This window comes from Pteronotus mesoamericanus, unplaced genomic scaffold (assembly GCF_021234165.1).
Source record: "Pteronotus mesoamericanus isolate MK-2021 breed Mesoamerican mustached bat unplaced genomic scaffold, CSHL_Meso_final contig_347, whole genome shotgun sequence".
Classification (NCBI taxonomy): Eukaryota; Metazoa; Chordata; class Mammalia; order Chiroptera; family Mormoopidae; genus Pteronotus; species Pteronotus mesoamericanus.
In genome coordinates this window covers 15,499,384-15,526,616 of record NW_026555137.1, presented here as the reverse complement: position 1 = coordinate 15,526,616, position 27,233 = coordinate 15,499,384, and the positions used below count along the sequence as shown (strand labels likewise).

The 27,233-nt window shown below is 36.7% G+C and overlaps 1 protein-coding gene across 2 annotated transcripts in view; it reads left to right on the top strand.

The window, feature by feature from the left end:
* Positions 1–27,233, top strand: part of FMN2 (formin 2) — a 269,775-nt gene that overhangs the window by 153,477 nt on the left and 89,065 nt on the right. The window contains exons 9-14 of one of the 2 annotated variants that reach the window (XM_054576716.1): positions 5,996–6,087; positions 6,258–6,387; positions 7,356–7,502; positions 10,345–10,404; positions 10,560–10,680; positions 26,756–26,848. In XM_054576716.1, the coding sequence (XP_054432691.1) occupies positions 5,996–6,087; positions 6,258–6,387; positions 7,356–7,502; positions 10,345–10,404; positions 10,560–10,680; positions 26,756–26,848 (643 nt within the window). The remainder of the gene's footprint in view (positions 1–5,995; positions 6,088–6,257; positions 6,388–7,355; positions 7,503–10,344; positions 10,405–10,559; positions 10,681–26,755; positions 26,849–27,233) is intronic. The other variant, XM_054576717.1, reaches the window with a different exon arrangement.

Sequence of the window (27,233 nt, the reverse complement as noted above, 5' to 3'; positions counted from 1 at the left end):
GCAGTTGGCTAGCAACCATGATAAATTATTCCATCCTGGTGCCATAAATGTTCACTCTGCCTCCATTAAATGCCTTTATTCTGCTGATGCTAGAGGATTGTACTTATGACTGGGAATATTATAGTTTATGCAGAAGACTTTCAGGTTTGGCATGTGTATGGTCATATTAGGTAGCGACTTCAGTGGCAGTAAATGTTGATTGTTGTCATAAGTACATGCTAAGAGCCTTGGTTTTTACTAAAGCTGGGGCATGACTTGAAATTATGCATGAAGAGTAAATAGCATTTGAAGTTTTTGACATACTAGCTTGAGGGGGTCATCACCTTTCCTCCTTGATGGCCATGATTGTAACAACTAAAATTTAATGTGCAATGAAGTTATTAAAGGAATAGTCAATTTTCCTAAGGATGTAAAACTCCTATCAAACTTACTTAGGAAGTTGAATAATTCCAGATGGTATCTCATGTGTATTTGGCTCTGATTTGTTTGTTTGTTTGTTTACTCACATTTGCCAGTATATGGTTACGTACTCAAGCTTTTAGGTCCCCAAAGAGCTGTTCAGCCCTTAGACGTACAACTTCAGTTTTCCATGTGTATGCGGCCACTATTTGACAAATTGACAAATTCTCCTCAGCCCTTGGCATTTAAAGATACTTCAGTTTATTTTCCTGGCGAGAGCAGTCTGTGGGGCTATGAGATGTGAATCTATGGGCCATAAAAAGTATCTCTCTTGAAAAGCTAGTTTTCAAGATTAGAGGAAGTATGTGTTAACAAATAGTATGTAGACCACCCATAAATTCTTGAATGTGTAATGTTCAGAAGGATACTTTAAATTGTTTTTTAAATAATGCAGAAGTATTTCCCTTTAAAATGGCTAAGAAATTCCCAGTCCAACACAGTAAAGGCTATTTCATTCATAATGTACTTAACATACAGATTTGTTTCCCAAATCAAATGGTGAATGTCAGTATGTAATGAAATAATTGCACGTGACTAGTGCCAGGATAGAGTTCTGCGGAAAAAGCATGATCGCTGCGGAGGAGCCAACCGTTATTTGATCTTGGGGGAGCTGGGATAATCTTCATGGCAGGCAGTGTTTAGAGTTGTTCTCATGTGGCAGACAGTAATGTGTCTGAGAGAAGAATTAAGATGTTCCCAGAAAAAGGAGCAGCTTGATCAAAGGTATAGGTGTGGAAAACTAAATGTATTTTGGGTGAGAATTTCTGTTTCTGGAAGTTAGTACATAGGGGAATTGGAGTTGATGTTGGGGCAGAGGTTCATCAGGGGTTGTTGTTGTTGTTGTTATTGAGTTGAAGTCAACTCCTATGGGATATATTCTTTGTGAATATCCAGGGGTTGGCAAAAGTAAGTTTACAGCTGTTTGTATGGAAAATAATACAATAATAAATAATAAACTGTTGTACTCAGAACTGTAAACCTACTTTTGCCCCACCCCATATTCTCCCATTCACTTGGTTGCCTGTGAAGGCATCTGCTCCAGGACTTTTGTTTGTTGGGAATTTTTGATTACCAGTTCGATTTTATTAATAGTTATCAGTCTGTTTAGATTTTCTCCTTCTTCCTGATTCACTCTTGGTAGATTGCATGTCTCTAGGAATATATCCATTTCTTCCAAGTTGTCCTATTAGTCGGAGTATAATTGCTTGTAGTGTTTTCTTATAATCCTTTGTATTTCTGTGGTTTCAGTTGTCACTTCTCTTTCACTTCTGATTTTATTTATAGGGGACTCCCTTGATGAATCTGGTTAAACGATTATCGATTTTGTTTATCTTTTAAGGAATCAGCTCCTGCTGTAAGTCTCTTTAATAGGATTCTTGTAATCCTGGTTTGGTGGTGGGGGACTCCTTTGGCTTTTCCTTGTTTTAGGAACTTTCTTTTCCCTTTGATTCTAAATGATAGCCTTGCTGGTAAGAGCAGTCTTAGTTGTAGGTGTTCACTGTTCAAGATGTGAAATATTTCATGCACCCCCTTCTGGCCTGCAAAGCTTCCATTCCGAAATCAGCTGATAGTATTAGGGAGCTCCTTTTTACTTAACTAATTGATTTTCTTTTGCTACTTTTAAGATTCCCTCTTTGTCTTTGATCTTTGGCATTTCAATTATGTTGTATCTTTGGATTCATTTTGTTTGGTACTCTCTGTTCTTCCTGGACTTGTGTGTCTATTTCCTTCACCAGCTTAGGTAAATTTTCAGCCATTATTTCTTCAAGTAAGTTTTCAATCCCTCTCTGTCTCTCTTCTCCTTCTGGTACTCCTATGATGCAAATGTTCGTATGACTGATATAATCTCAGAGGCTTCTTAAATTGTCATCATTTCTTAAAATTAGTTTTTCTCTTTTCTTTTTTGTTGTTTTGTGTGGAGGAGCCCTGCAGAAAGCTCAGACCAGGCAGGCAAGTCAACTGTGGCAGGGTTTCAGGAAGTCATAGCCCTGGTGAGCAGCATTGGTTAATGGAGAGCTCAGATTTGGCACCTGCCTGTGCCGCCCCGGCTGGGTGGAGGGGGAGCCCTACAGGGGGACAATGGCACCTGACAACACTTCTGTCCCTGGAGAGAGCTGATTTGACCCCTGTCCCTCTATCCCTTGCCTTTAAGTTAGTCAAGTTAGTTCCTCCCTGTATGCCCTTGGTGCTCTTTGAGCTGCTGTTCCTTCACCAGAGTCGAGGACAATGAGTTTGTGAGCAAGTAAGTGTAGGTGCGGGCCTCATAGGAGTTTAGCCTTAGTCTTCAGCAGCCCCATGTCCTTCTTGGATGCAATCCCCCAGCTTTCACAGCCAGATGTTGTGGGGTCTCCTGTTCCTGGCACTGGTGCCCAGGTTTGGGGAGTCCAGAGTGCAACTGGACCCCTCCCTTCACTTCTGCAGTTGAGATATCCCTCCCAATTCTTAATTGCCACACCATGGTTTTAGAGCCCGTGCATTCTGCATCTCTACCCAACCAAACAGCCTTGAGGTGGCTTCTTCTTTAAACCCTGTGATATGTGAGTTCTGTTCAGCTAGTGTTCAAGTGGTTCTGATTGGGGGTGGTTCTGTAACTTAGATGTAAGGTTGATGTGGCTGTAGTAGAATGTGAACCCAGCCTTTACCTACTCCACCATCTTGACTGGAAGCCAAAATAATCTTCGTATTACAAGAGACTAGAAGATTTAATCTTAGAAGGGATGTTCGACTCTGAAAAGAGGTGAGATTGGAAGAAAGAAGGCTTATTATTTGAATATTTAGAACTTGGAAAGTTCTTTGTTTTATCAGTTGATGTGTAAAACATGTAGCTACTTTGCCCTTATCTTTGGCCATAGGAAGAATGAACCTATTTTAATAAATGCTTCCCGTCACCATTAATATGGTAGTGTGATCACTAGCATCCTCTTCATATATAGAAAACCGCAGAGAGGTTTAAAAAGCAGTGGAAGAAGATCATGATACAAGGACTATGCAAATAAGAGTGGTGTTATAAAAAACTTAGTCTGTTGTATTGTGGGGTTTTACTTGAATCTGAAACCCCACGTGGATTTTTTTTTATCCCTAGTGTCTGGCATAATGCCTGGTAAACAATAGACCTTTAAATGCATGATGAATGAATCCCTGCAATTCATCTATTTAAAAGCCTGACTCTGTCGATTACCTTAAACTTGTGGACCAGAGAGGAACACTTTAGACTGAATTTACTTAGAAGACCAAACAAAGCAAACATTATCCAGATAATAGCTAGTACAAATTTCACATACATTGTATGGCTGCTGATAAGAAAAAGAGTTTGGGTTCTTAGAAAGTGGAAAATAATTGGCCTTTGCTTTATCCCTCATGTTTTGCAAGAAGAAAGTCAAGATGATGGGCTAGAAATAGGTCGTCATGATGTGTTAATGAATAGTGGAAACTTGAAGATTTGATTAACATTGTTTAAAAAATCTATTGTATTTTAGGCCTACTTGTTGTACCTTTATACTCATAAATATTCCTGCATATGAGAAGGATGATGTGTGCATGAAAGAGTTGTATTGAATGAAGGTAAAGATCAGTGAATTCGTATGTACTTTTTCTGGGCATAGCTTACTTCTTTCTTTACTTACCTCTTTGTATCCTAGCACTGAAAAGACTGATTTTATTATACACATCCATAGCCATCTATTTTAGAATTCAAATTACCTCATTCAGACCTCCATTATACTCTTGGGATGATGAGAAACAGTTGGCATTATCTGCATATTATTATGTTCTCAGTATTTCTTATATTGTCCTGTTATTAGTATCCTTCTCCTTTTCACCTCTGTCCTCTTCCCTGACTTAGAGGACTTCTTCATTCCTATTTAATTATTAATTTGATTTTCCCATTAAAAAATTACTGCTAACTACATATTATGAATTACGCTGATATCTGGAGCCTATTTCTGATGAGTGGTAACTTTAAGTAAATGAGGTGGTGTTTACTCTCCTAGAATTCAGCGGCAAAGCCACAATAAGCTGGAGGGAAAAAAAGTAAGCTTACTGCGCTGGCCAGCATGGCTCAGTTAGTTGGAGCATCGTCCCATACACCAAAAGGTAGCACGTTTAATTCCTGGACAGGGCGTGTGTGGGAGGCAACCAACTGATGTTTCTCTTCCACTTTAATGTTTCTCCCTCTCTTTTCTCTCTCTCTCTTCCCTTTGCTCCCCTGTTCCCTCTCCCTCCCTTCCTCTATCTCTAAAATCAATAAACATATGTAAAAAAATTTTTGTAAAGTAAGCTTACTATGCAATTGCAATTCTAAATGAAGGGTCTAAATTTCTAAATTTTTGGAGTAGCGTAGGATATTTATATTAAATACACTCCTTTGCTTCTTTATATACTTTTGTTTTATTATATTCCAAAATCAAAATTTATCAAACCCACAGAAGATCACTGATCAGTCATCAAATCCTCTTCCCCTGTTACTAGAAGCTTCCTTTGAGGAACTTGTCTTCATTGACCTCATCAACTGAAAACCTGCATTTCAAAAACAGTGAACACAAAACAGAACATAGCTTTGTTTAAATGAAATATATAGAGTCTCTAGAAGTTTCTCAGGTTCTGTCTTCTGCAGTAGCTCTTGATTGAACTACTTTTCTGTTGAAACAAAAAATAATGTTGAAAGGATTTTAAGTTCTGAGGATTAGACTGTAATTCAAATTATGGTAGTTTATTCACACCTGTTTATGCATTTAGAAAAGGTAGTATTTGATTGTTTTGAAACATCTTTGTGAATTATAAAAAAGGCAAGACTACAAATAAAAATCCTCCAAATTCTCCATAAAGAAAAATAGTTTTGTGATTCTCCAAGCCTATAAAGTCTTCTACTTCAAGTTAAAAATGCAGAAGATCCTCTCTATAACGAAACAAATTTTGGCTGACACATTTTTAGCTGATACTATAAAGGGTTGAAAGAAAACACTTGTAGGAAGAAAAGGAGTCTGGGACCATTTTTGTGTCAAAAAGAAAATTCAGCAAAAGGATCAAAACCTTTTATTTTTGTTTCATGACTTAATCATTCAATTGTATTCTTCTTTCCCCTAAGAAAAAATAGCCATAAACAATGATTGTAATAGTTAAATAAGTACTTTTTTCCTTTAACAATCTTATAACAACCTTAAGGTCAAATTATTTCCGAATTTAATTGATTCCTTTACAAGAAATACCATTTAAAAATGAAATTCTTGCATTCTGGAGAGTATTATAAACAGCCAAAAAAACAAGAGAAGGAGACTGTATTGTTTCAAAACACGCTTGAATAAATAAATGTTTTGCAGATCACTGATAGTCAATAACATTTTTTGGAAGATTTGGAGATGATCTGGTTTTCATTAAGCATATTTACACTTTCAAATGCCTCATGAATGAAGTCAAGCTTTGGTATAGAGAAATGCTAAGAAATATGAAAATATATAGAGTTGTGCTGTATTAAGATCATCATTATCTAAGGAATTCAATTGACCAGATTTTGAAAATCAGCTTGGCTTTTGATTTCCAGAGGGCACAGTCCGATGAACTGGAAAAAATCGAAAAGCACGGCCGGTCCTCCAAAGACAAGGAAAACGCCAAGTCTCTGGACAAGCCTGAACAGTAAGCACACCTCAAGATCCCGCAGTGGGCGTCCGGGCTCGGGGCGGGGGGGCTCCCTCCGCTCGGAAAACGCAGTGTCTCCCGTTCATAGTTGTTAGGAATGATACGAGGTTGAACGTCTGTTTGAATGAGTTCTATTTTTTCCTCTCAACTTGGCTTTATTTCCCTAGGTTTCTTTACGAGCTGTCACTAATCCCCAACTTTTCAGAGCGAGTCTTTTGCATCCTGTTCCAGTCCACGTTTTCAGAAAGCATTTGCTCAATTCGTCGCAAGCTTGAATTGCTGCAGAAATTGTGTGAGGTGGGTTACGGTGTCCAGAGAGCGGAAGCTTGGATTCTGGTCTTTAATCTTGCTCAGGCACATTCATATTTCAAAAAAGCTTTTATTTATTCGAAGTACTCATAAAATCGGAAGGGTAGCAGTCTCCCAGAAGAGTTCATGTTAAGACTGAGGTTCAAGAACAAAGTAAATGGGCAAGTAGGCGCACTGGTCCACAGGGGACCACTGTGCCCGAATGTGGCCATTGCTCCTCGCCCTCCAGAGATTTTTGTCGCTTCTGCTCTTGCCAAAGCTGAACCTTCACTTCTCATAGACGTCTCATGCATCAAACTTCAATGAAAGGCGGCTTCAGGGCATTTTATTTTCTTTCCTTCCTATTTGGAAAGGTCTCACAGTAAAGTGTGCATGATTCCAACCAAATGATTTAGAAACAGCTGCATGATTCCACAGAAGATCAATATTCTTCTGAAAACAAAGAATGTTTTGAATGTTAAGACAATTTGAAACAAATCAATAGCGCTGTTTCTTCTGGTTGTGGCAAATCATTTTGAAAAGTAGTAAGAAGTTATGAAACACACATTTCCAGAGGAAGTGACATGAAAATTCGTGTTAAACTTTGTGTTTCCAAAGAAGTGACCATGAATTTTTCAGGGATAAATCTAAACTTGGACATTAATGCTTGTAACTGTGTTTTAGTTTGCCACAACTATGCCAAAAATGTCTGTTGCCTCAGTGGTAGGTACAATTAGGATGATGGCAATGAAATTATTTTGTAGTAGTTGTCATGGTATAGCCTTATATGTTTCTTAGAAATAGCCTAGATTTTTTCACTTTGGGGATACTGCTCTTCAAATATATCAATGAACAATAATATAAAATTTGGATGTGACCCAAAATGATTAGTATAACAGGAATATCTGCCGCTAACTTACAGTAATTCAAACAAAACTTTGTGTAAGAGAGAAATTGTTCTTTATTCTGTTTTGCAGACATTAAAAAATGGCCCAGGGGTTATGCAGGTTCTGGGTTTGGTTCTTGCCTTTGGCAACTACATGAATGGCGGAAATAAGACTCGGGGACAGGCAGATGGTTTTGGATTAGATATTCTTCCGAAGCTTAAAGATGTCAAAAGCAGTGTAAGTATTTTGTATGAGTGAATGTAGGCAAACGGAGGATTAGACGTCTTGTTTAGGAATAAGTTGGACTACAAACCAGTTGTAATAAATATTTCTTTAAGTTCCAAGGTCAAACGTTTATGTTCTGAACTAGGTAAAAGTAATGGCCATCATGTATTTGTGATTTAGTGAATCATACTGTTTCCTAAAGTGAGTGGTTCTGAGTTCTATGTGTGATGAATACTTAGGTAAGCAATATTTTAAAATAAAAATAATTACTTTTTCACCTTACTGTGCCTGCTAATATTTATTTTTTTGGACCCTGAGGACTAATTAATTTTCATATATCTATTACCTTCTCTTTTCCCTTCGTTTTAAGTACAATAAAGATGAGTGAAAGTAGTTTGTAAATGAAAGATGATTCTGTTTTCCTACATATAGTCGTCTTCTTGATGCTGGGATGTATCGGAACTCCCAAGCCCTTTTGCAGCCAAATTACTTTCTGATCCCCCTTCTATAGTTTTGTTTCTTTAAAATTGACATCTAAAAGATTCTGAGAGTATCAGCAGAAATACAAGTTTAGGAAAACAACCGCAATGGTAAGAATTGAAGTCTGAGATTGTAAACTGCAAAAATAAAAGAATTCTGTTTCTCTGATAAAAGAGCCTCCGCGCACAACTGTATAATGAAGGAGATTATGGATATGTTTTTATACTATTGAACTTAAGTAAACAGTTGGCTTATAAAGATGACAATACATAAAATTGTTCTTTCCAGATAATGAACTGATCTCCCTCATAAGAAAGAGATACTGCTTGTTTTTTTCTATTGGTCAACAACTCGTTTATTCACTCATATGTCCACTCATATGTCCACAGTGTGTTTCCAAAATTGAGGAAAACATAGTCCCTTCTTGGAATACCAAGAGCATATACTTTTTGTGATTTTCATGATTATGTGTATTCAAATGCTATTTTATTTGTATGATATATGCTTTCACAGGAACCTTCAGTAAGTCAACCTTATAAATCACATTTGTTCAAAAACAAAAGCTCTCTAAACGCTGGGCAGTTCCTGAATAGTTCTTAGCAGCTGCTTGCTGGATTGAAACAGTAACTTTTGCAAATAATATAGGAATATATAACATTGACATAATGTTTAACTTATAAAAATGTGTCTGACCCTGACCGGTGTGGATCAGTTGGTTGGACATCATCCCACGTTCCACAAACCAAAAGGTTGTTGGTTCAGTTCCCATCCAGGGCACATGCCTAGGTTGTAGAGTTGGTCCCCAGGCAGGGCGCATACAAGAATCAACTAGTGAGTGCATACATAAGTGGAACAACAGATCAATGTTTCTTTCTCACATTGAAGTTTCTCTTCCTCCCTTTCTCTCTCCCCTCTCCTCTCTCTAAAAATAAATAAATCTAAAAAATGTATCTGAAGTGATTTTGATAATCATTTTATATATGAATAAAAGATTTGTTTTATTTGGTTGACATATCTTATTCAATCCCCCAGTAAGTTAAATTTTACTAATTTAAATGATTGAGGAGTAATCTAGATAAAAATTAAACAATGATTCAGGAAGAAGGACTTTTTAGAAAATGATTTCATTTGCGTTCTCACAAGAGCTGTGCAAATTCTTCCTGATTTGGTTCTTTTTCTATAAAACAACTATAACTATACTCTTTAATACTGTCTGTAAACCTGCCTGGAGAGAGCTCTTACTCAGATCACCCAGAATTTTCACACAGCATGCCTATCAGCAGGCATTTAATAAATGTTGTGTTAATTGATTCAGATGCTGCTAACATTTCATTGATTTACAACTTAGGAAAGTGAAAGAAGGTCAAGTTGCTTAAGTTATTTTACAAGCAAATCTTGTTCCTAATAAATATGTTTTACTAATATTATTGCTATATATTACTGTGTAATAGATATTGTATTATTATTAATCCTTACTACTACTATCATGCATTACTATGAAAGGCGTCTCTAACAGATGTGCCACCATATCATGTCAAGCTCAATTACAAAAGGATGTTATTCTTTTTATAAATAGGGGGAAAGTGATGGTTAGGTTGAACATTATAGGGGATATAGTTAGTATCCCAGCATTTGTTTTTAAAATGCATATTTGGTCTCCCACATTCGGCGTATCTAGTACTCATTTTGAGCAATGCAAAAAAAAAAAAATTAAAAAATAATGCCTCCAAATGTTCCAGAAAAAAGGTGAAAAACTGTTTTTTGAAGACTGGTAGACATGAAACAATTTTATATTTTTTCCTGTACAATTTCAAATTTTTCCATTATTTAGAGCTGCATAGATATAAATTCTTTAACTTCATTTGCTGACAGAACAGTTTTTAATATGTATTTGCATTTTTAAAGCTCCTGATTACCTGAAATAATACTTAACTTTTTTTATTTCCCTTATCTATGTACCAACAAGACAGTCAAACTTACTGTTGGCATGATATCTCTTGGTCCGGCTAGAAACGCTAGCAATATTTCATTATTTCAGTTAAGATAGTAGTTATACCTCTTAATAGTAAAACATAAATTATCAAACTAACTTCCTGACAGAGGAGAGTGAAAGCAGGAAAGTGTTTGTAGTTGGCACTCCACCCCGAAGCAGCTGTGCTCAACTCTTGGAGCTCAGATGGGAACAATGGGCAAAATAAGATCTTCTATGCCACCCTGAGATATAGTCACTAAAGTCATTTGAAATATAGAATTTCACATTTCATTCTAAATGTTCTCATCTATACGAACTGATTTCCTGGAATTTATTTTATTTAATGTTGCATAGTTAGTAATAAAAAGTGCATTTTTTATTTACTTTGATCTTTCTGCCTAGGACAATAGCAGAAGCCTTTTGTCATATATTGTTTCCTATTATCTTCGGAATTTTGACGAGGTAAGGCAATTTTTGCATAATAGGTGTATTTTGTTATTTATTGTTGATAGATGGGACTGTATTTGTTTTTGTCGTTTTGTTGTTGCCACTGTTGCATTATTCTTACTTATATTAATGCTGATTTGTTTAAAATTTCTGTGTTTCTTGCTAATTAGGATGCCGGAAAAGAACAGTGTGTTTTTCCATTACCAGAACCTCAGGACCTTTTTCAGGCTTCACAGATGAAGTTTGAAGATTTTCAAAAAGATCTCAGAAAACTAAAGAAGGACTTGAAAGGTAACTTACAATCTTAAAGAAACTCATGCTTGTTATTTATGTGCTTTTTTTTTGCCTTTAAACCTGAATGATGTTTATTGAAATGGAAAAGTTGTTCACAACATATTGGTGAACATATGTATAAAATTACATACACAAGGATCTATGTTGTTTTAAAGAAAGAAGTCAAACTTTTCGATGTTCTTGGACAAAATGTCTTTCACAGCCTTGTAGAACTAAAATTTGTTTGGCATGGCAAGGAAACCTTATTCTTTTGTTATTAAAAAGTTATGTGTATTAGAAATTTAGTTATGGAAAAGTATCTTGGTTATTTGAATAGAAATCCTTTTCATCGGGAGGAAATTTGATTGTTTTGTTTTTACTTCATAGCCAAGAACATTTGTACATTTATCTTGTCCTTGTTAAAAGATGACTAGTCTTTCCCAACCCTCCCTTCATGTATTTGCCCAATATTTTGACGCTTGTGAACTTCTCTTGGGAACAAAATATCTTCTTTCACATATTTGGTCAGAAAGCACACATGCATATATGTTTTATTGTTAGTTGAGAAACCTTATATCAAACCATTTTGAAGAGAGTTTGAAGTTCTTCAGATTTCTAAATTAAAAGTAACATTCACACAAAAGCAAATAGTTTACACTTTTAAAAATTATTTCTGTAAGTAAAATTCCTTTTATTTTCTGTTCATGAGGTTCCTTATTGGTACAGAGCTGGGAACACCTTGGCTGTCTACTTAAACCTCCATCTATTGGGTTGGCCAACACGTTCATTTGGTTGTTTCTGTATGATGACTCTATAGTGATCAGTTGTCTTTAACTTCGTCGGAAACAGTTTTGTTACATTGTATTGTGACAGCTGTCATATCAGCATGCATTTTTTAAAAACTTATCAACATTGGTGAATTTTTGTGCAGCCATTTTAATATGGAAGATGAAAGAAGATACACAACATTTTTGGTGTATTATGCTTTATTATTTCAAGAAAGGCAAAAATGCAACTGAAACACAAAACAAGATTGGTACAGTGTATGGAGAAGGTGCTGTGATTGCGAAATTTCTTGGCACTATTGACATTTTGGCCAAATGATTCTTTGCCATGGGGCTGTCTTATACACTGGACGATGTTGAGCAGCACCCCTGGCCTCTACCCACTAGAAGCCAGTAGTGGGAGACAGCTGACATACTCAAAATATCCAAATCAATAAGGGTGTTGGTGATAATGAAAAACGTGTCTTTTATTTTATGGAAAGAACTAAACGGACTTTTTGGCCAACCCAATAACCCTATTAAGCACAAACAGGGAGTGATTCAATTTACATGAGATTTTCATTTAATGTGTTACTACATGAAAATTACCCCTGTCCAGACACCAAAAAGATGATATACTTTTTAAGTGATTCTACCCCAATTTTGAAATGCTTACCCCTATTAATCTATATGGATTAAAATCAACACAGCAATATCACACATTTTGCTTGTAGTTCCTAAATACACAGCAGCATTTACTATGATCCTAAGCATATTGTGCATTTGTGGGTGCTGTGGGTACTCTCAAATGTGGGTGGTCGTATATTGAACCCAGGAATGACTTCCTTGTTTTAAAAATAAATAAAATTATATTACATTTGTATAACACTGTGTTACTGTGAATTTAAATAAGATTCTTAAAAACAATAAAAAACCAAACTATTCATATATACTATTTATCATATTTCAAAATTATACCAGGTATATTGGCCTATTGTTTTGTTTATTAATCTCTCTCAGTGCTAGAGGCATTTCTGGGCTATCAGAAATAATTGACACTTCAATCAACAATTCAGTCTTGCAAATAGGATTTCATAGTTCACAGGTGATTTGATAAAGGAGAAGAATGGTAATCTTACTACTAGGGGATTTATGTTTGCCAAAGATTGGAATGTTACCGATTTTTCATACCTACATGCTTTCTTCCAATAGTTATTAAATATACTTGTAGCCATGAAAACAGCAGGTTCTCACAAGACCTAGAGCTAAACAGAGAGAACTAACAGACCCCACATAATGAGCTTGAAAAGGACCAGTAACCACTTCCGTTGTACTGTTCCCTGTTGTACATCTGTCTTCTTGAGCAATATGGCGGCCACAGAACGTTAAAAACCACTGAAGGAGCATCTTAGCAATTTTCATTGCTTCAGAGGCTTAAGATGGTAATGATTTTAAGCCTTTAACTCAAAGGGTTCACTCTTTATATGTAATAAGACAGACTTCTCTGAAAAGTCTATTTCCTAAATTAGCACCTAGAGCATTTCCCTACCATAGTATTTTCTCAAGTGTGTGCATAGTTTGTGACTATTTGATATTGTAGACATGGGGTATTTTCATAACCAAGTAAATATAAAGAATTCACAGTGTTCTTTGAAAGAAGGGTTAGCAGAAATTTTCCAACTTGACCACGAGCACGTTTTTTTCACAGAATATCTGGTAGGTTTTCTAGTTGGTAGAACACTCCCTGAGAAGCACAGGCCTGGTTCCATGTTAGTGCCAGGAGCGCGACGTTGGCCTCTGACAAGCTTACAGCGAAGGTGGGGAGGTGGAACTGCAGTTCATGAAATGATGCAATTATGTCTTGCCATTCTTGTCAAATGAGAACAGCCCGAGCTATTTACAAGGCTGAGGTATCCTCTAAACACGGACAAAGAGCATAATTTAATCATCCCTCTTATTGTCTTGCTTTTCCAAAAATTGAGACTGTGTATAGCAAATAAGATGTTCTGTAACACGAGGAAGGAAATCTCTTGAACCAAAACGTAATTAAATTCCATTTCTGGGAAGGACACAGCATGAATGTAGCATTTCGTACCAACAAGGCATAAAATAAAACTGCTTCATGTCCCTTTTTGGAACGAGATGGGTCTAAATAAATGTGATGCGTGCATTCATGTGACTAAATGGAAGTCAAATGGGAGATTATTGTATTATGTTATTTTGGATATAATTAGTTTAAAATAATGTCTATTTTGGTAAATGTAGCCTATTAAAAGTGATTCTTTCTAAGTGATTAAATTAGGTCATTCACTGGCTGGGTGGCTAAGTTGGTTGGAGCATAGCCCCTTACACCAAAAGGTCGTGGGTTTGTTTTCTGTTCAAGGCAAATACCTAGGTTGTAGGTTCAATCCCCGGTCAGGATGCTACAGGAGGCAACTGATCGATGTCTCTCTCTCTCTCTCTCTCTCTCTCTCTCCTCCCTACTCCCTCCTCACTCCTTCCTCACTCTCTAAAATCAAGAAACATCCTCAGATGAGGATTAAAATCATTTAAAAAAAAGAGACTCAACTATCCTGTCCACATTTTGCGAGAAGTAAGTTGTTTTAAGAAGGTTTTAAAAAATGAGATGATACATGAAAAGAATTTATCCCAATACTTCCATTGTATAAATAGCCAATAAATATTGTCTCTTCATCATAAGGGAAAAAATGGAATAAATTGTATGATTAGTTAGATAAAGAGCTAAGAAAAGCCATTAAGACATTTGTTTTCTGGCTATATCACTTCTGCCTCAGTTTAGAGACTTGACTTTTATTTTTAAGGAAAGACTGAGAAAAAACATGTGATGGCTTAGACATTTTCATAAGACAACGGAATCTCATGTTAATGTTTTAAGAGTGAGCAGCCGCTGCGTTTGGTTTCTCTGCTTGTTCCCAAGATTTCCACAGGGTGCCCTGGCTCTCGGAGCTCAGTGACATGTGGTTTGTTAAGCAACCTGATCTGCTTTTGATCTCTTCTAGCTGTCAGCAGCTTTTCATGATGAAGGCATGCCAAGGGATGATTTCTGGTCCAGTGCCTTTCTTGGGTAGAAGCTGTAGTACTTGCCACATGACTTAAATCGACTCAACACGTACTGAGCATTGAGTAATTAAGTTACCGGAACTGGGCGAGAATGTTTTCATGCAAATTCTTCCCTGTATCCTCTGTTCCTCCCCTTGCCTCCAGTACCTGACTTGAAAATGTTTAAAATTAGCTCTGTCTTCAAGTTGAAGTAATGTCAGTATCCAGAGATATGAGATATATGCGGAAACCAAGTCTTTAGAATTGCTTGTATTGATTTATATGTGGTTAGGCCTCTTATTTTTCACAATTTGCAAATTTCTGATGTTTATTTTTTTTGTTTGAGGAAAGAAAACTGGTGTTATAAACTCACTTCAAATGCACTGAATAGCTTCTATTAAAATAACTTTTTATTATAATTTAAAAATGCATATCAGTTCAGCATGGAAAATTAGAGAATACTGAAAACCACAGTGTAAAAAATATATTTATAATCCTACAGTCCAGTGATAAATAACCTTAATATTTTGCTATATTTTTATCTGGAGTGTGTGTGTGTGTGTTGCACATGTATGAATTATACCATTGGAACCATAATGTATATAGTTTTTGTAATTTTTGTTCATATATTCTCTGCTTTATAGTTGGGTAACTTAATTTATCTACATTTGCATCATCTTCTTTCATTTACTTTTTTTTGTCTTGACAAATTGTTCAGTATTCTCTCCCTGACACCTCTAATATATTTTGGAAGCTATAGATAGTGTTTCTATTCATTTGTTGTCTGGTCTTTATATGTTTATATATTTTTGGTAATTTATCTAATTTTATAACATGCTATACATTTATTTCACATATTTATCTCCCAAATAAGATAGATGTTATAGAACATTCTAACTAATAATGAAACTACCTTTCATCTTTCTTATAGTGATAGTCCTGTCATTTTTCTTTTAAAAATTACCGTTTTATAATCGTTAGGCAATAGCGTTTGTCAGTGTATTGAATCAATCCTTATGCTAACATCGTTACATCCTATTGCCCTTCTCACTTAGTTGTTGCCTCAGTGGGGGTTGGTGCATGTTAAACTGTTAGTCCAAAAATGACTGAAAAAAATTTCCCCCTCATTTTTGAATGATTATTTTGCTGGGTAAAGTATTCTAGGTCAGCTTATTTTTTATTAGTATTTTGAAGAGAACTTCTTTATGTTCTGCCATCTCTTATTGCTGATACGTCTGTTTTCAATCTAATTGTTACTCCCTTACGATCTCTCTTCTCTTTTTGGTGACTTATAATTTTTAAAATTATTTTTATCTATCTTTGGCTTTGCTTTAATATGTTTAGTATGTATGTATGTATGTATTACTTTTCAGTGTACTTAGTAAGAACTTCCAACTTGAAAACTAGTGTCTTTTAATGTCTTAAGAATTCTCAGTAATTATCTGTTCATGTATTCATTACTTTTCTCCTCTTTTTCTGAAACTCATTTTGGATGTACATGAAAGCTGCTTAGCCTAACTCTCCATGTCTCCTAACTTCTCTTTCATATTTAAAAATCCACCCCTTTTTGCTATAATCCTCATACATTCTTCAACATTGCCTTCTAGTTCATTAATTCTCTCTTTAATTCTGTCCAATCTGGTGTTTATATTGTCAATACAACTGTTTTTAAATCATGATAATTTTTTTTGTTTCCAAGGTTTTTAATATGTTTTTTACTGTACTATGTTTACCGTTAAATTAATGTTTGTTCTTATTTTGCGTATTATTTTTCCTTTATCTTTTGGATGTTTATGAAAATATATTAAAGTCCCTTTTGGATTTCCTATAGTTTTTGTTTCATCTGAAATGAATCTATCTTTTATTTGGTACTACTTATAAGCTGTCATTCTACTCATTAGTTTTCTTCGTGGTATTAGAATGTTGATTAAGTTAGAAAATGACAGCCTATGGGCTAAATGAGGCCTCCCGTGTTTTTTAAAGATTTTATTTATTTATTTTTAGAGATGAGAAGGGAGCGAGAAAGAGAGGGAAAGAAACATCAATGTGTGGTTACCTCTTGCACACCTCCTACTGGGGACCTGGCCTGCAACCCAGGCATGTGCCCTGACTGGGACTTGAACCCGCGACCCTTTGGTTGGCAGGCCGACCCTCAATCCACTGAGCCACACCAGCCAGGGCAAGGCTTCCTTTTGTAAATAAAGTTCAGTTGTAACAGAGCCATACATACCCAATCATTTCTGTATTGTCCATGATTGTTTTTGTGTTACCATTAAAGAGTTTATGAGCTGTGACAGAAACCATCTATCAATCTGTCTTTTGTTCTCTCCTTTCTCCTAACCCCCCAAATCCTTCCCTTTCTTGATTTTTCAATCTCGTTGACTTGGCCTGCCTTTGGCCAGAACCAAATCCTCGATCAGCAGCCCAGGGCTCCTGCCCTGTGGACATAGGAGGTTTGTCGCGGGGTCAGTCTTCACGTTGGTGAAGGACGCGGCTCAGATCTTGCCTGGATATCTGCGTTTGCCTGCTCTTGCTGCCCTGGCACACAGCCGCGCTCTGGCTGTCGCTGTGTTTTCCCCTCTTTCATGGCTTGGGGAGCCCATGTCAACGCTGAGTTTTCAGTGGTGAGACTGGTTGCGTTCTCTGCCTTGCGAACTCTCCCATCGAAGGCCTCCGCATAAGCCAAGATTGTTACCGCTCCTCCATACGCACGCTCCGGTTATCTCTCACTTCGGCACTGTTTATTAACTTGGGCTTCTCTTCTATTTCTGGTCCAAGGAGGTGAGAATTGTTTCAAAGTATACTGTGTCTGTTTGGTTTTTTTGTGTGTGTGTCCTTGTTCATTGTTACGTGTTTTCAACAACAGAAGGAAGTCTCGACCTATTGATTACTGTATCATTCCAGTTGCCTGGACATCTGTATTCACTTTTATATGTTATATATTTTCCCCACTTAAAATTTTAATAACATATCCCAGGTCTCTTAATATAATTTTAAAACATTTAAGATGGTTTCATAATAATCTCTTATGATTATGCCATAATTTAATGAATAACTTGATTGTTGTAAGAAACAAATCTTCCCAGTTTTCCTACTCTTCAGAAATATTGTGTTGAACACCCTTATTATAACCTTTTTACTATAGTTCTTACTATTTCCTTAATATAGATTTTTAGAATTATAATTACTGGATTAGAGGCAGTGAACTTTCTTTTTTCCAGATTCTCAATATTGAGTACCCAAATGCTTTCTAGAAAGGCAACTTAGGAATTTAATGGGTTGGTTATCTCATAAGATAGAATAAAATAATAAAACATATGACATTTAGGTTAGTAAAGAATCAGAGATATTATAATATAACATTTAATTATCATTCAACCGACATTTATCAAATCACTAGAAAATAAAAAATTAAAACATAGACTCCTCCCTTATAGCTCATAGACTAATAAGGAGACCAGTGGTTGTATGTATGAATAAATATATACCCACTATATGGTATAACAAGTGTTTTTTAGTTATGTAAATAAGATTATCTAGAAACACAGAGGAGGTAATGATTAACCATATTTGGAAAGTTATCTTTAAATTGGACTTTGAAAGATCAGTTAAGTTCTGTCCAGGAGAAAGAAAGAAGAATTTCAGGCATGGGAAAGAACATGAGCAAAGTTACCAGTGTTGCTACTATTCGGACTTTGACCATGTATTGACCCATGGGGACAGGGGTTTCTCAGGTTTACATCTGAGGGATACAAAATATTCATGTACAAGATTTGGCTCATTACAGCAGAATTCATAGCTAAGGTCAGAATTGTACATGCGTATCATCTGGAAAAGCTCCCATACCCATAATTTTGATACACCTTTTGCTATGCTTCACCCACTTACAGTGAGTTCCACAGTCCATTTTCTATTAAAGTTATTTCTAAATAAATATTATTTAGTAGTATTCCCTACTAAAAATCCAAGGTCATCCTTAGCATGAAAGTGATACAATTTAAAAATTCATATTCTAAGATATAGTCTAATTAGAAAATAGGTAGTATGAACAAGAATCTTTCAAAGTCAGTGCATTTTAGCATGGCTTATGAAAGAGCGGAAGGAGTACTAATAGAATCATTCTTGTCAAGCTCTATTTTTTCTTTTCTGTGGGACTTCTACATGAGCCTGTCTTGTATTACATTATGTATATCTATCTCATGTAATGCACATTCAAATTTTTTTATTTATTCATTGTAGAAGGAGAGGAAGGGAGGGAGAAACATCAATTTGTTTTTCCATTTATTTATGCATTCACGGGTTGATTCTTATATGTGCTCTGACCAGGGATCGAATCCATACCCTTGCCGTGTCAGGATGATGCTCTAAATAACTGAGCTACCTCGCTAGCGCTGTAATGTACATTTTTACAAGTAATCTATCAAATTTTCATTATACTCATATTCTCATCTGAAACAGTGGAGCTACATTTTCAATGCATGTACTTTTCCTTATTGGGATTTATTATGCATCGAGCATGTCTCTAAAGTGCTGAGCCTGGTGTTTAAGTCAGAAAGGTTCAGCCAAATACGTGTCGTCCTTCAAGGCAGCAGACCTCAGAATTGACATTTGTTGAGCACCTTTTATTGTCAAGATATTTTGCTTGATACTTGGAGGGAAAAACATACAAACAGATAATTACACTATAATGTAGTAAGCCCGATGCTTTAGTTAGAATTACCGTTAGAATGGAGTCATGACGTATGAATACTTTACCGGTGAAAAAATTTATTGGAGGAAACTTTAGCTGGCAAATTATCCAGTTCAGTGGTGTAAGGAGAGTGCGTTCTTGGAATTGTGAGCAATCTTATGTGACTCAAATACAGGTTGAGTGCTGGGGACTAGATAAGCGATAAAACCATAGGGCTATGTACCAACTAGATCCTGAAAGCCCACTTAGTTGTGCTGGGCAGGAAGATTCTAGATGAATGGGGTGTGTGTGTGTGTGTGTGTGTGTGTGTGTGTGTATGAAGACTCTAGATGAATGGGTGTGTGTGTGTGTGTGTGTGTATGAAGGGTGGGCAGGGATGCACTCCAGGCAGAACAAAAGTCTAAATGCTCCTGTATTCTGCGACATTTCGGTATGAGATGAGAGAGCTGACATTTACTGTAAAGTTTACACACCTTGTAAGGAGGTTACATTTTATTCTAAATGCAGTATCCAGCCACTGAAGAATCATATTTAGGGAACTGGAGTGATGATGATTTATGTTTTGAAAATATTTCTCTGACAAGCATAGAATTTGGGAGACCTAGGAAGGAACTTAAATGAAAGGTAATAATGATTTTGACCCAGAGGGAGGGAAATAAAGGAGATGGAAAGAACTAAACATATGTTTCTAATTTTTAGGGGTAGTAAGGGTGGTATAAAGTAATTATTTAAATTTTTCTGTGTACGAGGTAATATGTAAGTAGTTCTTTAAAAAATTGTATCACTTCATAATTTCTATGTAGTCAACACTGTGTGGGCTACTGTAATGTTTTTCTCTTTGAGATGCTTACATTTCTTTATATCAGCTTTGGAAAAAATGTTTCCATTTGTGATATTTTTCGTCCAAAGTTAATAGGCTTCCAGTATCTTTCATCTCATTATTGTTTCCCTCCTACACACCAATATGCATTGTGCATGTACTGGGTTCAAATGAACATTTCTCAGGATTCTTAGACTTTTCATTAAATTCAATACTAACTTTGTCTTATGGATGGGAGAGTTAATGAGAAGAAAATCAAGTTGATTTTCTAAGATTTGATGCCATTTATTCCCTCTAGAAAAAAAATAAAGTTGTACGTTCTAATGTTCACTAATTGTGTACTTTTCTGACCCAACTTCCTTGAAAAAAAAAAACATAGTCAATTAAAGATGATTAGTTCTGACATTTTGAGTTAAGACTTATTTTATAAATTCATGATTGTGTTACAAAGTACACTGTGCAAAGAAACTTTTTTAGTGCAATAGCCAAAGTAGATTCATTCAAAGCCGTAAGATAAAATTTCTCACAGAGACCCAGTATAAGCAAGTTATCACATGAAATCATAGTCTTCAAATATATAATACACAGTCACTATGGAGTAAAGCCATTTGTAGCTCATCTCCATACGAATGTTTCATCCTCCATGACTGAGGTCCTACAGTTACTTTTTTCATTTTCAGTTAGCAAACGCCTACTGATTCTTCCATAGTCAGCTGACAGGACTCCTCCCCAGCCATGCTACCTGGGTGAGCGTGCTGTGTAAGAGACGTTGGTAAAGGCGTCCTTCCCAAGTGAGGGTTTGTAGAGGTACATGAAAACACGTTAAAAGTTAGAGTGTAAATGCCAGTACCTTTCCAAATTACACCAAACATTGGAACCCACTTTCCAGTGGGAACACGAGAGAAAATTTTATTCTTCCTATCCTCTGGCTAGAGTTTCCTTTTAATTTGGGGCCCTAACTCATGCTTTCCAATGTTAGCCCTCGGACACAATACAAAAATCTTTTTGGATTAGGAAGGTCTTTAAACAAAAGCCTAGATGATTGGAATGACTCAGTTATGCCAACAGCATTTAACAGATTTTTTAAAAAATATTTGGATTTAACTGTAATGCAATTTTCCAGGAACTCTTATCTTACACTATGTTTTTAATAGTATTACTAAATAACCCTTCAAGTTCGTGAGATTATAGTGTTTGGTATTTATTTAAATAAAATTCACATGGTCATGTACCAATTTTGAAGGTGATAAGTAATAGCCAGGATGATGTTATACACCAAGATGCACGACAAGTTAAGAGAAGAATGAGGTCCAATTTTATAAATTTCCTTATTCAGCATATTTATATATATTATTTGAATATATAAGTATATATAAGAAGTATACATATATTAGTATATACAAACTCTAGAACTTTACCTTTTGTTTTTATAGTTATGCAATAGGCATTGCCTTCTAAATGCAAATAAAGCAAAAGCCATCCACAAATAATTGTACAGATGATATATCACAGTGAAAAGCTTTAGTAATTTGTATTGGGATTTGGTGCACTCGGGCTTAAGATTTACGTGGTATTATATGTGGCCCACCATTGGCAGCTTTGATCCTGATTAAGGAGGGTCATGGTCCCTGGCAGAGTTGAAAGTACTTTCTCTCCTCACCCAGTGGCTTTGTGCCTCCTCTGTATTTTGAACACTCAGCACACAGAGGTGAATGGACAGCCCTTGACATTAGGGAATGCAAATCATAATCAGAGATAAATACACATCAACAAATAAGCGCAGTAAGATAATGTCATTGACAGCGATCATTCTTTTGGAGCTTCTTATCAGCTCAGCACTTAACGCTCAGGTGTCCTGCCTTCATCACCCCAGTATCTAGTCGAGGAAGTTGGGCCTCAAGTAATTTAAGGACGAGCTCAAGATCACATCGCTGCTAGTAGAACCAGACTCGAATCCAGGTCTATTTTATTGAAATTTTTCCTTTTACTCTATTTCATTCCCACATGTTTTGTAGAATAGGGAGACACAAAGTTCAACCCTCCTGGCTTACGGGGATAGTTGAACGTTGCTGTGATAGTTGTGTATGGATGGACAAGTCCAAGTTCAACAGTTGATGACACACAGTAAGGCTATGTTAGGTGGGTGAATAGCGTGCATAAAACATGAGGGAATTTCAATGTATATGATATTTTCCAAATTAATAAAAAGTTCACATTGACAGGAAAATCCAATTCGTTTTTCCATTCATTCCACTGATAATTGTTGAATGCCTGTTGCCTGCCAGGGAATGTTCTAAGTACTAGAAAAAAAAAAGTGGAATGAGTAAATAAAGATGAGGGTCCTCCTTTGTCCTCAAAGAGAGTGGAATTTTGTGACTCACTAAAGATCCAAACTGCCTGTGGTGGACTTTTTTTTTTTCCTTTTTAATTATACAAGTAACTGTGTTAATCTAGCTGAAATATTTTAAAAGCAAACTCCAGATAACGTCATTCTACAAGAGTACACTGGAGAGAGAGAGAGAGAGAGTGAAAGAGAGAGGTATTTCTGCTCATTTTATAGTTGAGAATTATAATAATTAGAGCAGCTCAGTAAGGAAAAAGCTGCCTGGCAGAGATGTGAATGGGTTTCACTAGAAACAATGAGACATGTGACAAGCACCTTGTGTGGCCTTCTGGAAGAAGGATGGAATAAGATATGGTTGCCAGTAAATGACCTGAGAGTTTTTATCGATCTAAAATTCTATTTGGTTCACCCCCTACCCTGTGTACACAACAATCTATAAGTAAAAGAGAACAGATGGAAGAAATAGAAAAAATAGTTTTTGCTTGCATTTATATTAAGAATGCAGTTTATATGAATGGGTCAAGGACATGTATAAAATTAAGTGAAATTTAATTTAAAATATAATTTTTCCTCAATAAAAATATTTGAGTATACTTTTTTTTTAATCTGCTGTATATTTTTTGTTTAAAAGTTACTGAGCAAAAATGAAGACCTAGGGAAATTTTGGCACATTTGAGAAGACTTTGTCACGGTTAGTCTGCGATCCAACTCTGCTTTCTTAGCCAGCGAAGCCGTCCTTTGAGGCGCCAGATCCATTAGATAAACTTCTGCGCGTGGCTGGTGTCAGGGTGTTCTTATAGCTTCATAGACCTCCAGGCACAGCGTAGCATCATGAAGAAAAAGACAGTTATTACTTCCATTTTCTAACAAAAAGTGGCAAGTTAAACAATTGTCACTAATGGTCACAATAGTCATCTTTCTCATCTCAGGCTTTTAAGGCTTGAAAATCAGACAAGGTTCAAGATTCTTCCCCGTGCCCCATGCTGACCGAAGCTCTTAGACACTGGGCTACTTGTATTTTCCTTTTCTCATTGGGACTAAAAAATAATTAAAAACTATGTGGAACAAGGCAAGCTCTCTGAGGACAGGCATTTTTCACAACACTCTGTTCATAGCGGTAGTCACAGTGTCTAGAACAATGCCTTACATGCAGTAGATAGTATCTATCTCTACAGGAATAGATTGGTTAGCAATGAGAAACTACTCAAAGACTTTTGGGAATATTTCTTCATCTGATTTTGCCAGAAATAACTCACTGAAATGATAGAAGGGCTGATAAATCTGCCCTATCTCCTTTAATGGATGCAACTTGTCCCCTCTTATATACTAATGTGTATACTTTTAGAAAACTCCCCAAATTAAGGTATCATTAGATATAGCTTCATAATACATCTACAGACATCAATAAATGCGGTGTTTCCAACTTCACAAGGCTGTCGTAAGCGATATATGTCAAGGGAAGCTGATTGCTAGTGTCTTCTCATCGGTCCTTCTCTTTACCATGTTTCTGACAAGTAGCCCCCACTTTTCCAAACGGTACTGGTGATGAAGTGCTCACCACCTCACAAGGCTGGTAACTTCGCTGTGGGAATTCCCTAAACATTAGCCATTCCCTGTCCTTAGGATGGAAATCTCTCCGTCTACCTTGTGCTGGTTTAGCTTCCGCCTTCCTTGGAATCAACCTGGAGTGAAGTCCACACTCCCTTGCCAATGGGACCACGGTTCAGCTCTTTGAAAGCAGCCCTATGATTTCATCTTCGTCTTCTCTAAGCTAAACTATACCTGGTTTTATACAAACAATAACAGCAATAGTCTTTTTTTTATGCCTCTACTTATATATCCAAGTTTGGTTTCAAGGGTTTTCCACCTAGTTTAGCTAATAGTCACACTAATGTTAGAGATTTTATTAAACCTGTTAGATGAGAAAACTAAGACCCCAGTAGGTTTGATAGTTAACCCCAAATCATAAGGGTCATTCAGTGGGTGAGCAAATTGGAATTTAAACCGTATCTGTTAGATTCCAAAATCTGGAATGCTATTTCTACTTCAGTAGCTATTTATCCAGCCACTAACCCATCCAACAACACAAATTCAGGCACTAGGAATTCAAATGAGAATTAGACTGCCTCTCTAAGTTGCTCAGTCTCGTGGGACAGAAGACACAATTACAATTGACTTTAAAACAGTGTGGTGGCTGATACTCAGTCCCATCTCCTCAACTTATGTACTTTGTAACTTGGCCGGTCTCTTTGTACTTCGTTTTTCTCTGCTGTAAAGCAAGATCAATGTTACTAATGTACTTCAAAGGGTTTTTTGAGCGTTGGCTGGACGAACGCATGTAAAATATTCATATAGAGTCCTTGGCACATAAAAATCAATAATATATTTAATTCTACATGCACACGATGCTGTGGGATCATGAAGGAGAGACACCCACTCCTTCCTGGAGACAGGTGGCAGGGAAAGAGAAAAAGGGGGGATGCTTTTTAGGGGCAGTTACACCCGAGTCATGACGTACTAGTGGGAGTTGGTGCGTTAAAGGGTGGGGTAAGGAAAGCACTCTAGTAGAGGAGACTCCATGAACAAGGGTATGGAGATGAGATCTTGCACTGAGTCTGCAAAGTGTATCAGGAGTAGGAGTAGGTGATTCGAAAGTTTGCTGAGCTCTAGATTGTGGAAAGTGCTATACTTTGTATAAAGGCTTTGAAATGGTTCCTGTGTTCAGGATGCGGCCGATTGGGTAGAGGTTGTTGAACAGTTTTACATTAAGTGCTCACATCTCTTCGGGATGGCTTTTCAAGCTTTGAGAAGAAGCAGCGATCTGTGGAGAATGGAGATAGGAAGCCCAGTGAAGAGGTTTTAACAGTAGCCCCAGTAAAAACAATGAGGGACCGTGTACCAGAATAGAGCAGGTACGGAGGGGCTAGGCAGACCTAGGACGCAGGTAGGAGGTGATAGCAACAGGAAGTTGGGATAAGGAGAGGGAGTCAAAAATAATGCTCCTGGTTCGGTTTGAGTTATTTAAGTGAGAGGACAGTACCACCAACGAGGGAGAATAGAATCATGGTGGGTAGCAAGTCTAGAGAAGTCTACAATGAGTTCTGGGCTGAAAACACTGAGTGTCGGATACCTGCAGAAGTTTGACATGTGACTCTGAAGCTGTGAAGTACCTGGGCTAGAGATATGGGTTGCACAGTCACGAGCGAGTGAGAAATTGCTCAGAAGCGAGGGAGAGCAGGGAAGACGCGGGGAGAGAACCCTAGGTGTGCGTGACTGGTTTTAAATGTTACGCTACCTACCTGTGTTTTCCATTTGATGGGGAGAATATGAGTTAACAAAATACAACCCTCCTGTATTCGCCTGCTTCGATGCACTAATGATCTGGAGGGGAAAGCAAAGGGAAATGTGTATTTATAAGATAAAGAACATTTTAAAGAGTGCAGTGACAAAAGTTCTTTGAGGAATTGGCAGGCTTACCTTAAGAACTGCAGGGAGAGTGTTTACCTGGGTCAGACATGTATGCATCTGTCCTAAGTTGTGTCGTTCAAATATATGCGTTTCAATTTTGAATTATTTTTTTTTTCAGGCTGAGGTTGCTTGCTTAGCCTGACAAAAATTTTCAGAAATTTTCTTAGTCATGCTTCTTAATTAACCCCAGTGAGATCTGTAGGCTACCAAGGCATTTACGATGGCGCAGGTCTGGGAAGAGTATAAACTTTGGTGTCAGGTCGGGATTCCACTTTTATATCTGCTACCTAGTGTCTGTGGACCCTTGAGCAAATTGGTGTCCCCTTTGAGACTTCATTTCTTCAGCTGTAATGGGGTCATAATGTCCCCTTCACTGACTTATTCTAAATATTAAGTTAAATACCAGGCGAAAAGTTCTGACTTGGAATGGAGGCTCCGTATTTATCGGTTGCTATCCTAACATTAGCACCATAGTTGTTATTTTTCAGAAATACGGACTTTTCACTGGGGATAAACTTGTATTAGAAGTCAGATGACGATGATAAATAACGACATGCTGCTTTATTGTGTGCCAGGCACTATTTGAACGCTTTCCATCTGTTAACTGGTTTGATCCTCTTAATGACGCTGAGTCAGGTGCCAGGGTCACGCCCACTCTCCAGATGAGACCGAAGCTCAGAGGTTAAGAAACTCACCCAAGTTGACGCGTTTTGGAAATGACCAAGCTGGAGTCACAGATTCTTAAGAATTTTTTTTTTTTACAATCCCCTCAAATGAAGTCTTGATTATAGGCTTCTCATGTCAGTATTTGGAGGTTTCCATTATATATGTAGAACATATGTCAATTATTGTGGTTAACAAGATAATGCTGACGTTAGCGAATGAGGTTTTAAAATTGTTTTAATGCTCCTTCAACGGCGTTCTAAACAACGTCTCTCTGATTTCAGCCTGTGAGGTGGAAGCGGGGAAAGTGTACCAGGTATCCTCAACGGAGCACATCCAGCCCTTCAAAGAAAACATGGAACGATTTATTGTTCAAGGTAAATCCTACAGAGATATTTTGCGTTTCCCTCCCTTTTCAGCAGAGGGGGGAAGGCATTTGTTTTAAAAAGTATACACATTGGGTTAAAAGGGATTGACATCCTAGAAAAACAAGTTATGTTTAGTCATGAGTCATACAGTTATGAGAGACTAGCAATTTGCTAAACATGCTATTTTGTGAATAATACACATGCTATTTTGTGAATAATACTCATTATTACCATTTTTCTTTAATGACAGTAAATATAATAGATACTGGTTAAAATAGCTCATATTTATAAAGACTTTAAAATTGTGATACTTTTTTTGCAATAGAAACTTAAGTATCCTTCTAAGTTTTAACTCTGCTATGAATACAGTTCAACCTGGTGTTTATTTGGTTTG